At 42.6% G+C, this 12,450-nt stretch overlaps 1 protein-coding gene across 4 annotated transcripts; it reads right to left on the bottom strand.

Annotated features, from left to right (window-relative positions):
* Positions 1-211: 211 nt before the first annotated feature.
* LOC102308328 (matrin-3) lies at positions 212-12,079 on the bottom strand. 4 transcript variants are annotated; one of them, XM_042226555.1, is made up of 22 exons: positions 11,891-12,079; positions 7,781-8,802; positions 7,563-7,624; positions 7,443-7,481; positions 6,298-6,359; positions 6,182-6,216; positions 5,964-6,086; positions 5,711-5,836; positions 5,269-5,385; positions 5,016-5,140; positions 4,285-4,919; positions 4,121-4,211; positions 3,892-4,016; positions 3,659-3,795; positions 3,494-3,566; positions 3,349-3,374; positions 3,135-3,266; positions 2,552-2,682; positions 1,609-2,467; positions 1,103-1,169; positions 854-975; positions 212-770 (listed from the first exon to the last, which is right to left on the bottom strand). In XM_042226555.1, the coding sequence occupies exons 2-22, from the start codon at positions 8,696-8,698 to the stop codon at positions 738-740; spliced, it is 4,038 nt and encodes a 1,345-aa protein (XP_042082489.1). In that variant the 5' UTR covers positions 8,699-8,802; positions 11,891-12,079; the 3' UTR covers positions 212-737. The 4 variants fall into 4 exon arrangements, with proteins under 4 accessions (XP_042082489.1, XP_005937126.1, XP_005937127.1 ...); XM_005937064.3 differs by having other exon boundaries at positions 7,781-8,733; XM_005937065.3 differs by lacking the exon at positions 7,781-8,802 and having other exon boundaries at positions 11,891-12,078.
* Between the last annotated feature and the right edge of the window lie 371 nt (positions 12,080-12,450).

Raw genomic sequence — 12,450 nt, 5'->3', positions numbered from 1 at the left:
GATTTTCATTTCTTTACCGCAGTCTCACCGCTACATCAGTGTTACATTTGTAAACAATGAAGCGACAGATCAATGGCTGTGATCGTGAACTAGTCTTTGAACAAATCTATGACGGCGTCACGACTTCCTGGGTTGACATGTTGAACTGTAAGTCTCACTTTTGAGTTTTCTGTTGATGTTTTAGAAAAATAAAATAATAAAACCACTGTTGTTCATGTGAGATTATTTATTTGACAACACTACAGATTCTTAAATTACATAGCTTCTGTGAAGGTGCGGCATGAGTACAATTAGACAAAAACTGATTAGATCCCAGGGAGCTGTTAATATTCTGACATTACAGCATCCTTAAGACATTTTTCTTAATCTGACAGCACCTGAACCTGGTGTTTGTTTCTAAATCTTCTAGGTTGATCAATCAACACCTTTTAGGACTAGAGCACGTGAGTAGGAGAGAGCCTGGAGCTTAACAGAAATGTAAGCAAGTGGCTTTTTACAGTCACATCTCACTCTTTCTCAAACATACAGTTGCTGTTCTGCATGACATAAAACTTAAATATTTATACATTTTTGGATTTTTCAGCAGAAGCTTTTTAAAAAACAAAATCTTTGTACAGAAACTCAAAGTCCAGTGGAGAACAGACAGAAATCAAATCATGTTTAGGATCTCAGTCCCGTTTCAGCTCTGATAAAGTCAATTAATAAAATCTGAAGGTAACCAATGTCTCTGCAGATATTCAGCTCGTCCACGGATCCCTCCCAGTCTTCTCCTGAAAAACCAAACAAAACAAGGACTTAATTTAAATTCAGCTGAAAAATAAAAACTTAACATTAAAACCTTTTTTCCCTCCACCTGGTATTTGCTGTAATGCGACAGGCTGCTGCAGTGCTGCTGTTTGGCTTCATCCTCTTCAGCGAAGATCTGCTGACACAGGTTACAGAAATAACCGACGACCGGTCGCACGAACTCCGTCCCTACAAAACAAACAAGCGACAGTGAATGCACCGCTGCACGTGTTTAAACTTCCTTATTATGCAACAGGAAGCAACAAACTAAACTGTAACTAAATGGGATTTCAAATAAGCTCAGAGGCTTTCTTACCAACAGGTTTGGTGGGTTTCTGAGGTTCAGCAGCGCCCTCTGCAGGTTCAAACTGGGGCTTCGCGTCCTGAAAGTAACAAATCAGTCATGAGCTTTAATCCTGCACTTCAGGGCAGATTTTCATTTATTTATGGCCAAAAATCTTTTTCCATCATTAACTGTGTTTTTAACTGCTGTGCGATATATTTACATTTAAAGTCTATTCATCGCACAGGTAATTTTAATAAGAAATATTTCATGGCTGAGGCAATTTGAACAAAACTACATATTTAAGACTGAACTGCAGATAAAATGGATGGAGCTATTTTAACAGCTGATTCAACATTTGAGATCTGTCAAACACAATGGGAATGTCAGCCTTTTTAAAAATTTTGTTTCCAAAAAGGCCGTTTTGTTTTGGCGTTTTGAAACTACGTGAAATAGCATTTAAGACTTTGATGTTATCCTGGGGAAACGAATATTTCTGTTGAGCTGGGATCACAGCACCTTCGGGCTTTCAGTTATACCTGTTCAGGTGGTGGTTTTGAGGGCTCTGTAGAGGAGACTGGTGGATCTGGACTCTCTGCATCTTTCACATTTGGTCCTGCTTCCGTACAAACGTCTACTGGTATTTCCTGCTCCTCCTGCTTGAATGTGCGTGGTGTTTCCTTTTTGATATAATCTTTTTCAGATGGCGCTTTATCAGCTGCTGGTTCCTCATTTTGTTGAGTATTTTCTTTCTTTAGTTCATTCTTCACAGTTGTCTGAGGCACTGAATTATTGTCAGGAGCTCCTTTTGGTTCCAGCGTCTCGCTGTCTGGAATCTCTGCACACGATGACCCTTTCTCAGGAGTCTTTCTCCCCGCGGATTCCTTCTCCGGGCCGTCTTTAAGGACCTTTTCTGGAGGCTCTTTGTCCAACGATTCCCTCTTTGGAGACTTTTTGGACTCTTCTTCTGAAGTTTCTCTGAATGTAGACTTGTTTTCCAGAGTCTTTCTGGATGCGGACTTTTTCGCTGGAGTCTTTTTTGTTGTGGAATCCTTACCTGAAGTTTTTTTAGATGGCAAATCTTTCGCTGGAGTCTTTTTCCCAGTGGATTTCGTTTCCAAGGTGTTTTTGGCATCCTTTTCTGGAGACGTTTTGGATGTGGACTCTTTCTTTGGGGTCTTTTTCCCTGATGAGTCTTTCTCTGGAGGCTTTTTTGACCCAGAATCTTTTTCTGGAGTCTTTTTGCCTGATTTCTCTGATGTCTTCTTCGGGGACTCCTTCCTCCCTTTAGACCTCCTGTCGGTCTCGTCCTGGTCTGAGGTCTTGGATTTGCTTCGTTTCTCGCGCTTCCTGCCTCGACTGTCCTTGTCATTGCTGCCGTCCGAGTGAACAACCCATCTGCAAGAAAGGAGTAAAGTATGAATTTCATGATTAAAAGTTCACAGAAAAGAAATTGGGAAGAGTGAAGAGGCGGTTTCGGACCCGTTGTCAAGTCTGTAGTATTTGGTGGAGATGCGGGCTTTGAGTTTGGGGCAGTTGTGGATGGCTGGTTTGCTGACGAGCTCTTCAACAGCTTTCAGGGCCGCTGAAGAACTCGACATCTCAATGAAACCCTGAAACACAAAAAGAGTCTGAAAATGGTCCCAAAGGTAAAGAATCCACTCAACTCTGAACTCTAAGGGTCACAACATAAACAGGATCAACGCAATTACTATAACTCTTACTGCTAGTAGCAAATACCAAAGCCAACATACACAAACACAGCAATGTAAGATAGCCTCAAGCCAACTTGGCTGGCCAATCAACTTCCATATTATTATTTTTTTTATCCAATATGATGGAGGAGCCTGATGATGCACAGTTTGGATTCCTCTATCAGCTGACAGAGGTCATGAAAATGACTGTGATGAATGATGTATATGATCAATGTATCCTTTATGCAGTTTGTATTCAGGCTAATAACTGTATCAAATTTGATTTTCATTTACAAAGATATTCACTATCTTTAAATTTTAAAAAGCTAAAAAATTTTTTTTTTTTAATCTCATCTTATTTTCTTACTGACCTCTCGTCGATTGCCAATCAGGTAATAGCGCACCACCTTCCCAAAATTTCGCAGCAGTTGGAAGAAGTCAAAGAGGGCGTAATTAGGTGGTAGGTGGCCGAAGTAAAAAACCCTGCTGGATTTCGATGTTGACTACAAGCAAAGAAAGAACAAACTGTTAAATCAGCAACATATCAGACAAAAACTCAGCCGTTATATTAAAGGTAACACTTACCTTGGGCTCATCTGCTGATTCTCCACCTGCAACAAAATCAAACAGGAAGAATATCAGAAACTGAACAGTGAGCTTTAAAACTCAACCAAACGTGCTGGTACAACAATATGTTTTGTGTTCAGCATCACAAGACTTTCAGGTATACCTTGGTCGTCAGAGTCATCTTCTTCCAGTTCATCCAGAGTGATGCAGTTTTCCAGGTCTACAGGGAAGTCCTCCTGAAAAAGCACATCGCTCCAACTGAATCCCTTTTTTCCACTTTAAAGCTTAAAATATGTCCACACTAACATGTTCATCTAAAAGTCTTTACCAAATCCTCCTGTAGAGGAGTCTCTGTTGCTTCCTTTGACTCCTCTACTTCCTCCTTCTCTTCCTTCTTTATCTCCTTCTCCGACGCAGGTTTCTCCTCAATGCCAGGCTCTCCACCTATCACCTCCTTTACTTCATCTGTAAGGGAGGTTTTTTTTTTTAACAAAGTCAAGTATTTCCTTTGTTTTCCTTTAAAGCCAGCTTTGCTGTGAAAGCTCAGCTCTCATTTTCTACCTTTTTCAGGTGCTCTCTCTTTTTTCTCTTCCTCTTGCAGAGCCTCCTCATTGTCATCTGCCAGATTCTCTCCATCCTCAGCAATCACCTCCATCCCCTCGATGTCGCTCTCCTCTCCAGGCAACCTGAAGTGGCATCTTTAGTTAAGACTGTTCTAGTTTCACTTGCAGAGGCTTTTCTGCAAACAAAAAAAAACCTAAAACAAAAAACAGCAACATGAGGAACTCACGCTGCCTCCCCCTCCACTTCTTCTGTGTTTGAAACTTCAGGTTTGGAGTCTTCGAGAGGAGACGGTTGTCCTTTGGATGTGGACTCTGCATCTGTGTAGAAAAGAAGATTTCACACCAGCCTGTCTGGAGCGACTGGTCCTGGCATCGTGTTGCGTTTTCTTACCTGGTTTCTCTGGTTCTGCCGTCTTTTCTCCGTCCCGTCTGGAGGACTTGTTGCTGAATCTCTCTCTAGACCTGGATTTCTTATCTCTGCTGGATTTTTCCACGGATCTGGATTTGCTCCTGCTTTTTCTTTCTTTGCTTGACTTTTCTTGGGTTGTAGACTTGGCTTTTGTCTCTCTGCTGGACTTGTCTCTGGATGCGGACCTGGTCTTCTGGTCTCTGTTGGATTTTTCTCTCGATTCGTCTGGCTTCTTCTCTTGGGACCCTTTCTTGCTTTCCTTGTTGGATTTTTCTTTTGTTTTTTCTCTGGACCCCGACTTAGACCTGGTCCTGGTCCGCTTCTCACTAGTGGACTTATCTCTGGACCTGGACCGGGTTCTGCCCTTCCTTTTTCTATCCAACTTGTCTTGGGACCTAGATCTAGTTTTGGCATCTCTGCTGGATTTTTCTTTAGATTTATCCCTGGACCTGGACCTTGTTCTGGTCCGTTCCTCTTTGCTGGCCTTGTCTCTGGATCTGGACCTTCTTTTCTTATTTTCTGTCGTTCTGTCTCGGCTTGAGCTCCTTGTCCTCTTGGTGGTACTCTTCTTTGTACTTTCGTTTTCTTCTTCGTACCTCTTGGCTTTTGAAACCCGCCTACAGGACAGACCAGACAAAAGCAGGACCATTATCACTGATCACCCCTGGATGATAATCCGCCAGTTACCTTCCTATCGGGTCGGTCGTACTCACATGAGAGTCTTGTACTCTCCAGAGAAGGAGACACAAATCAAGTCACTGTTGATCCTCAGAGTGTTGGACAGATAATAATCCACCAGCTTCTGAGCATCAGGGGCGTTCTTCATCTCAACGAACACCTGAAAACAAACAAATAAACAATGTGTTTGTATGTGTTTTCTAAAGTCTTTTAAAGTGATTATTTAAGAAAAACAAAGAAACTGTCTTCCTCTCCGGTATAGTTTTTTTTAAATGGGTTGAGCCTCACCATTGACGGCAGGAACAGGGTGTAGAGCGGCGGGCCGAAGCGTTTGATGATATTGATCAGGTCGGATTTTCCGCCTTCTCCTGATGGAGCGGGCGTGAAACTCACCACCCGGGAGCTCTGAGGAGACATCAAAGTGTGAAGAGACTTTATCAACAATGAAAACAGACGTTTTTCTAAATACTGAACTGTACAACGTCACAAAGAGGGAATACTCTCATATGGCCCGGCTGTAACACAGAAGCCCCACCTGCCTGCAATCAGGGATTTCCCTGCATGTAAAAAAAAAAAAAAAAAAATGTTGACACCTCTCGCTGTGTTTGTGAGACAGGAGCTTTTCCAGACTGAGATATTTTTCTCAGTAATAACCAAACGTTTGACACTGGGACTTTCTGTACTTTTCGTATGCAGGAAAAACTGGACACTGGAAGTGTTTCTCTTCTACCTGGAGAAAGTTGAAGGCGCTGGAGACGCTGAACACGAGCTGCTCTCCGTTCACAGTTGGAGGATAATTGCTGTGAAACTTCACCAAGTCTTTGGCCTGATCAACCGAGCCCATCTCCACGAAGCCCTGCAGGGTTTAAACCCACTTTAATAACGCTCATGTGCAAAAAAGAGAAAGAAAGCTGCTGCTCGTCTTTAAATGAACGAACATGCAAATATCATCGGTGTGATGATGAAGAACCTCGCAGACTCACCAGAGACGGAAACATGATGACCTTGATGATCTTCCCGAACGGTTCTGCAAGCTTCCTGAGGTATTTCTCATCGACAGACTGAGACGGAAACTTGATGCACACTACCTTCCCTTTCTCCAAATTCTGACAGGAAACAAACACAAAGACTTTCAGCTGATTCAGGAGGGGCTAAAGCGAACCTCATCGAGATCTTAGACACGTGTCTCTAACTTCTTTACCTTCTTCTGCTTCCACTTGCTAGTCGACTGCGATGCTGCCGAACAGAAAGAACAAGTTTAAGCAGAAAAACTTAAAAGTGTAAACACAAAGGCACAGCCGAGTGAGGCAGACTTACTTTGACTAGCTGCCGGGGCGCCTTTTCCTCCATCTTTCTTCTTCTTCTCAGATTTATCGTCCCTAAAAATAACAAAAAGAAGACGATCAAACAAATTAAAAACAGAGCCACTGAATGAAAAACAAACATCTTATCAATAAAAAAAAAAAAGCTGATCACAGCAGCTTTGGATCAATATCAGGACCGCTAACATCTGGACCAAAAACCCGTCCTTCAATTATTAGAAAAATTAAAAATTGATTGATTTTTGGCAGGGTCACAGCTTTTTATTAATTTTTTTCCCAGACTTAGTTGGCTGTGCTGAATGAACATCGCTCATATTTGCCATTCTTTCTTTTTTTTTTATTTTAGAATTGTTCTCTCAGTTCCTTAAATTAGTTTAAAATAGCTAAGCTACACAAAAATGGCCACATTTCATCCTGGAGCCAAAAAATGCTCAATTGAAAATCACTGATCCCACATTTATCTTGACATCAACCAAAGCATTTCTTTAATGTTGGATCACTCGCCTTCAATTTGAAATTTTTATTTTATTTGTCCGCCAGGTGGCACTACTTTTTACTATTCAAAGCATGGACACAGTAATTCGGTGGTCACAAGTCAAAAAGTTAATCAATTCAAATCTGCTGGCTGCTGCCTGCTGCTGCAAGCCCCTCTCCTCAGCATGCGTAAGGGCGGTGTGAGTTTTGCACGAACAGAAGGAGAAGAGCCAGCAGCGCCACGTGGGAAGCTTACACGCAATAACCAGTCTGTCCATTTGCAGCCTCTGCTCCACCTCAGCTGGGGTCCCTATTCTTTAAAGAACTATATCATTGATACTTGACATTTATATTTCAGGCTGAAGTAGTTTTAAAAGATCGAGCAATTTAAAATGGGAAACTTACTAAAAAATATTTTTACAGTCGTTTGTTGAAATGTGGCGCTTTGGTTAAATGTCATATCCTTGTAAATTGGTCAACGTTTTTCAGGGTTCATTAACATCCACGTTGTTCAGTTGATCCATGTTTTTTTTGGCTCGCTGATTATTTATTCACATAAAAAAAAACAACATTTCATCTTTGAGACATGCCAAAGTTTTCCACTTTGATAAAATTCAGATTTCTGTTCAGAGGCGTGAGAACAATGATGTGGTTTCGGTCACTGACCTTCGGACCGTCTGCATGCGGCAGTCCCAGTTAGGAAACCTGTGGAGGAGATGGGAGAGCGTTATTAAACCCTGCAAGCAGTAGATGGAGAAACTTGGCGTTGATGTGAAGTAAACTCACTGCTGCAGGAGGCTGAGCTGTCCATCTGCATGGTGCCTGCCGGTCACGTGCTGAATCCAAACCTAAAAACAACAGGAAGTAAACCCGTTACCATCTCTCTTTGTGGCACTCCGGTCTCGTAGGACACGTGCAGCTCCCATCATCCTTTGTTGCTGAATGCAGACCCTCACACCACCCACACAGACTGCAGAGAGAGATTCGAGGACAGGTACACTTACCTTCTGCGACAGTACAGTGATATCACACAGCGAGCACGAGTACGGGAACGACGGCGGGACCTTCCCGTGGAAATCCAGAGCTTCTTTCCGTGTAGGCATTGAGGGCGAGGACTGACTGCTCCTCGTGGAGGACGTGTCACGGCGGCTTGCCAGAGGTTTGGATTGGTGCTCGCTAGGAAGAGGAGAAGCCGTCACCAGCGCTGATGACCTGTAATCAGCTGGTCCAGCCTCAGAGAATCGAGATGACGGCGCTCTATCTCCTCGCCTCGCTGGGCTGTAAGAAGGAACTGGACCAGCCTTACCATAATCAGAGGGGTCCTGCCTGCGGTGGAAGTCCACCGTGTACCCCAACGACGATGATAAGGATGACGATGGTGGCAGCTCTGCTCGGCCGGAGCTCACGGTAATCGGATTATTCCAGCGATCCATGAGCTTCTCCGAGGGAGGAGGTGGTGGTGGCAGGTGGTCCAGCGGGTACTGGACCGACGTGCGATGGAGCTGGTCCCAGTCTCTAGAGGAGGAGGAGCTGGGAGGGTAGGAGGAAGAGGAGGAGGGAGACGGAGCCCGGGGAGGGAAAGGTTTGACGGTCCCTTTCTTGCATTTGATCTGTCTGAGGATGTGTGGCAGAGACTCAATAGTGAGGACGTCTTCAGGCAGCTCAGCTAGCAGCGCCAGATCACTGGGCTCCAGACCGCAGCTGCTCAGGATGCTCAGAACATTGTCCTGTGATGACTGCAGCACTCCAGAGCCCCTGGATGAGGACGGGCAGGAGGAGGAGACAGAGAAGGAGTCTTGTGGCTGCCTGTAAAAGTCACGGTCCGCTGAGGAGTGGCGGTAGTCCACAGATCTGTAAGGCCCGGGATCAGTTCTGAGGTCGGTATCAGACGGCGGCTTTCTGTACGGGTAATTCTGAGACATGATGACGAGCTGTGGAGAAACGCTCTGGGCGTTTCCTGCAGACAGAAGGTGTCAGGGAAGACAGAAGACGTAAAAGGTGATGTGAAGGTGGAGGACGAGTTGCCCTGAGAGAAAACACTTAAGAGTGAACACCACGTGCTCAGGAAGTGAAGAAGGAAAAAAAACATTATTTTCTAGATTGTGTCACGTCTGCCTCGGCTACTTTATGATAGGAAATTGCTGATAATGTAAACAAAAACATAAAAAGTGTTCATCCTGATACAGTTTTGGTGAAAGATGAAGTACACCCTCTTTCAGATGTAAGGTTTTAAGTATGAGGACATGCAGAAGCAGCGTGTGAAAAACGACAAACCCAGCAGCAATAACTGAGTTATCGCAGTGGAGGAGTTCTAGTCAAACTCTTCTTGCTTCAGTTCATTGAGGTTTGCAGCAATCACTCATGCACAGCTCTGTGAATGTCCCACCCACAGCATCTCAGTCAGGCTGAGGTCTGGACCATTGCAGCATTGGGATTATTTTCTTTTTCAGCCACTGGTGGAGATTTGCTTCTGTGCTTTGGATCACCGTCCTGCTGGACAACTGAACATCAGCTGAGCTTTAGCTGTGGGACAGGTGGACTCACGTTTGACTCAAGAATACTTTAGTAGAGAAAAGAGTTCACTGTTCACTCAGGGACTGCAAGGTACCCAAAACATGAACCTTCCACCACCGTGCCGACAGCTCGTTTGAGGCGATTGTGCTTTGCAAACCTATGTTGTGCTGCCATGTTCTTCTCAGAGAGAAGAGGTTTTCTCCTGGAAAACCTTCCAAACAAGCCACACCTGTTATTCTAATTGTGCTGTCATGAACTTTAACATGCTAACTGAGGCCTGTAGTCTGACACGGAGCTCTTGGGTTTTCTTGTAGTTGATCATTGCACGGGCTGAGCTCGGGTGAATTTGCTGGGATGTCCCCTCCTGGGAAGATTGTTCTGTTAACACACCTGAGTAATCCAGACCACCATAATTCCGCTTCGATGAAGATCAACTAATCAATGCGTTTGATTACCAGCACCCGGCTGCTACTTACCCTCTTCATTCCCATGTAAGCCGTAAGGATGAACTTTGTTTTTCACACTCTGCTTCTGTCTAGGTTTTTGTGAAATAAATAATGACACATGTAATATGTCATCTGTTGCTGTTCATCTGAGGTTGTATTTAAATGATTTTAAGGCCTGCTAAGAATCAGATGATTTTCATTACATCCTGATACTGAAAACCTTTGAATTTGAAGCAGGTGTACTTTTCTTTTTAACCATAGTTGTACACAGTTAACGTAAAATTACGGCTGTTCATATAACGATATATATCGGATGACGATATAAAAACGTCTATTTTTCATTTTATGCTATTGTTTGTTTCGGCAATATTTTTTTCATCGTTCTGCTGGTCACTGTAGTAGCTATATTAATTTCTTAAAGTTCTCTCTTTCTCTTATATTTAATATAACCACACTACAGACGGACAAGCGCCTGCTTTATGCTTGTTAACGACGGTAAAACCATCGCGTGTCCGCTGGTTTACTTTGCACATAAACCTTTCACAATAAAGCTCAAGATCCTGTTGAGACTTTTCAAAATAAACCGAATCACGTGAAAGAGTATGCAGAGTATTTACGGATGAGAAGCCAAAAAGAGCCGCCAGGTGCTAAAAAATAAACCTTGGACTCAAACGTTAGAACAGGCTTTTCCCCGCAGCACGTTGTGTAATAAATACTCACAGAGCAAACGGCGGCCGTTACAACTTATGTCTAAAAATGCATCGTTTCATGCATCAGTTAAAACACTCGACTCCAGGTACTAGAAACGCTTCACGCAAGTCAAGCTGCCCGAGATTCACAGAATTTACAGAAAATTTTAAATTTTGTGATTTGTATCGTTATCGGGACGATAGATGTTTTATATCAGGTTATGAGATTTTGGTCATATCGCACAGCCCTACGTAACATTATAGAAAACCAGAAAAGTGATAAGAATATCCTCCTGATCCCTAAATGCTGTTAGTTTAAGCGTCAATAAAATAAAGAAGAAATTAATAAAAATAAACACAGTTCTTCTTTAAACTGCTAGCTTTAGAGGTCTGTACAACAGATTATCTGCCATCATCTTCTCCTATCCCAGCACCCTCCTCTGTCACACCAGACCATGTCCTCCTTCATTAAATCCATGAACATCTTCTGACGTCTTCCTCTTTTCTTCCTGCCTCGCAGCTCCGATATATCCACTCTCCGTCCTCTGCAAATGTCCATGATACCAGATATTCAAACCTATCTAAACTTTTACTCTCTCTGCTCTTCACATGTCCACCTCCCCACCTCCCATTCACACATGTATTCTGTCTTGCTTCTACTGACTTTCATTGCTCTTCTCACCAGAGCATATATTCACCTCTCCACACTTTTGCTAGAGATCACAGTGTCGTCAGTAAACATTAACGTAAACAGAGACTCCTCCCTGAATTCATCTGTCAGCCTGTCCATCACCACTGCAAACACGAAGGAGCTCAGAGCAGATCCCTGATGCAATCCCACTCCCACCTTGAAACTATCTCGCTGTCCTCATTTATATCCTGCCCTTATACCTTCACTTCTCAACCACTCCCGACTTCCTCATGCAGCATCAGTTTCTCCTCTGCCTACCATATTCTTTTGACCATTTTTTATTATCAGTGTTTTGTTTTTGTTTTCTTATTTATTTATTTTTTTTGGGGGGGAGGGGGGAGTATCAGTTTAACCAGCTGGTATTAAGTTTAAATATAGAGACACTGACGCAGGTAGACTGTGTTTTACAGGTGGAACTATAACGCGACACAGAAACATAGAAAATGTTGGCCATAGAGCGGGAAAAATGCATGTAATTTTCATTAATGTAGAGCAGGGTTTGTGCAGGATTGGTGTAACCCGAATTAATCCTCTCTGATCAGAGATGTGTTGAACGTTCAGAGAAAGAGGCTTCTAGGAAATTCAGCGCGCAGTGGTTTCATTATGGTCGAACTGAAAGTGTGATCTAAGAAAATGCCGAGTTTCAATCAGAAACATCGTCGAAAAAAACCGAACCAAAAAAAACCCGTCTAATTTCTAACCTGTGTAGAAAACAACTCCGCTAACAGTTAGCTAGCGGCTAATGTAGAGGAGGAAATAAAATCAGCGGCTCACCTCAAATCACCGGTGCACCCTCTCAGGTGATCCACGCAGCTCCAGGCAAAAAAACCAACTCGTGGACCTTGGACCTGCCGCTGGCTTCGTTTTCCACGAAAACAGATGCAGAAAGTCGACGATTGAAAGCCGCAAACAACCTAGCTGTTTCGTCGTCGTCTTCTTCTTCTTCTTAGGTTTACAGGGGTCTGTACATCGACGCATTCTCGCCCTCTGCTGGTGGGGAAAAACAAGTTGAAACAAAATAGACCAATTAAAAATTTTGTCAAATTAAATTAAACCAAAATAAAATAAATTTGGAGGAAAACATATTTATTATTAAAATATAAAATAAGCTAATATATTAATATATTACACTTGAAATTATTTATTAAAGAAAACATTAATAAACATGAAAATAATGCATAATATATACATAAATTTAAAATTCATAAAAAATATATTAGGTTAGTAATATATTATATATATATTGAATATTATATTAATTTAAAGTACAATCTAAATTAATACAATACAATATTTTCAGAGATAAAAGTAACAAACACTAAAATTTATAAATA

The sequence above is a fragment of the Haplochromis burtoni genome, unplaced genomic scaffold, assembly GCF_018398535.1.
Source record: "Haplochromis burtoni strain Fernald_Lab_line unplaced genomic scaffold, NCSU_Asbu1 Contig_217, whole genome shotgun sequence".
Taxonomy (NCBI): Eukaryota; Metazoa; Chordata; class Actinopteri; order Cichliformes; family Cichlidae; genus Haplochromis; species Haplochromis burtoni.
Note: the sequence above shows the minus strand (reverse complement) of the source record. Positions and strands in the feature narration are given on the sequence as shown.

Bases quoted from the DNA above. Each gene is read 5' to 3' on its own strand.
- LOC102308328 (XM_042226555.1), bottom strand. From the start codon at position 8,698: ATGTCTCAGAATTACCCGTACAGAAAGCCGCCGTCTGATACCGACCTC. The intron at 5,141-5,268 runs GTGAGGCTCAAC...GTTTGTTTTCAG, and splicing joins CCCTGTTCCTGCCGTCAATG to GTGTTCGTTGAGATGAAGAA. The intron at 3,567-3,658 runs GTAAAGACTTTT...GTGCTTTTTCAG, and splicing joins CTCCTCTACAGGAGGATTTG to GAGGACTTCCCTGTAGACCT.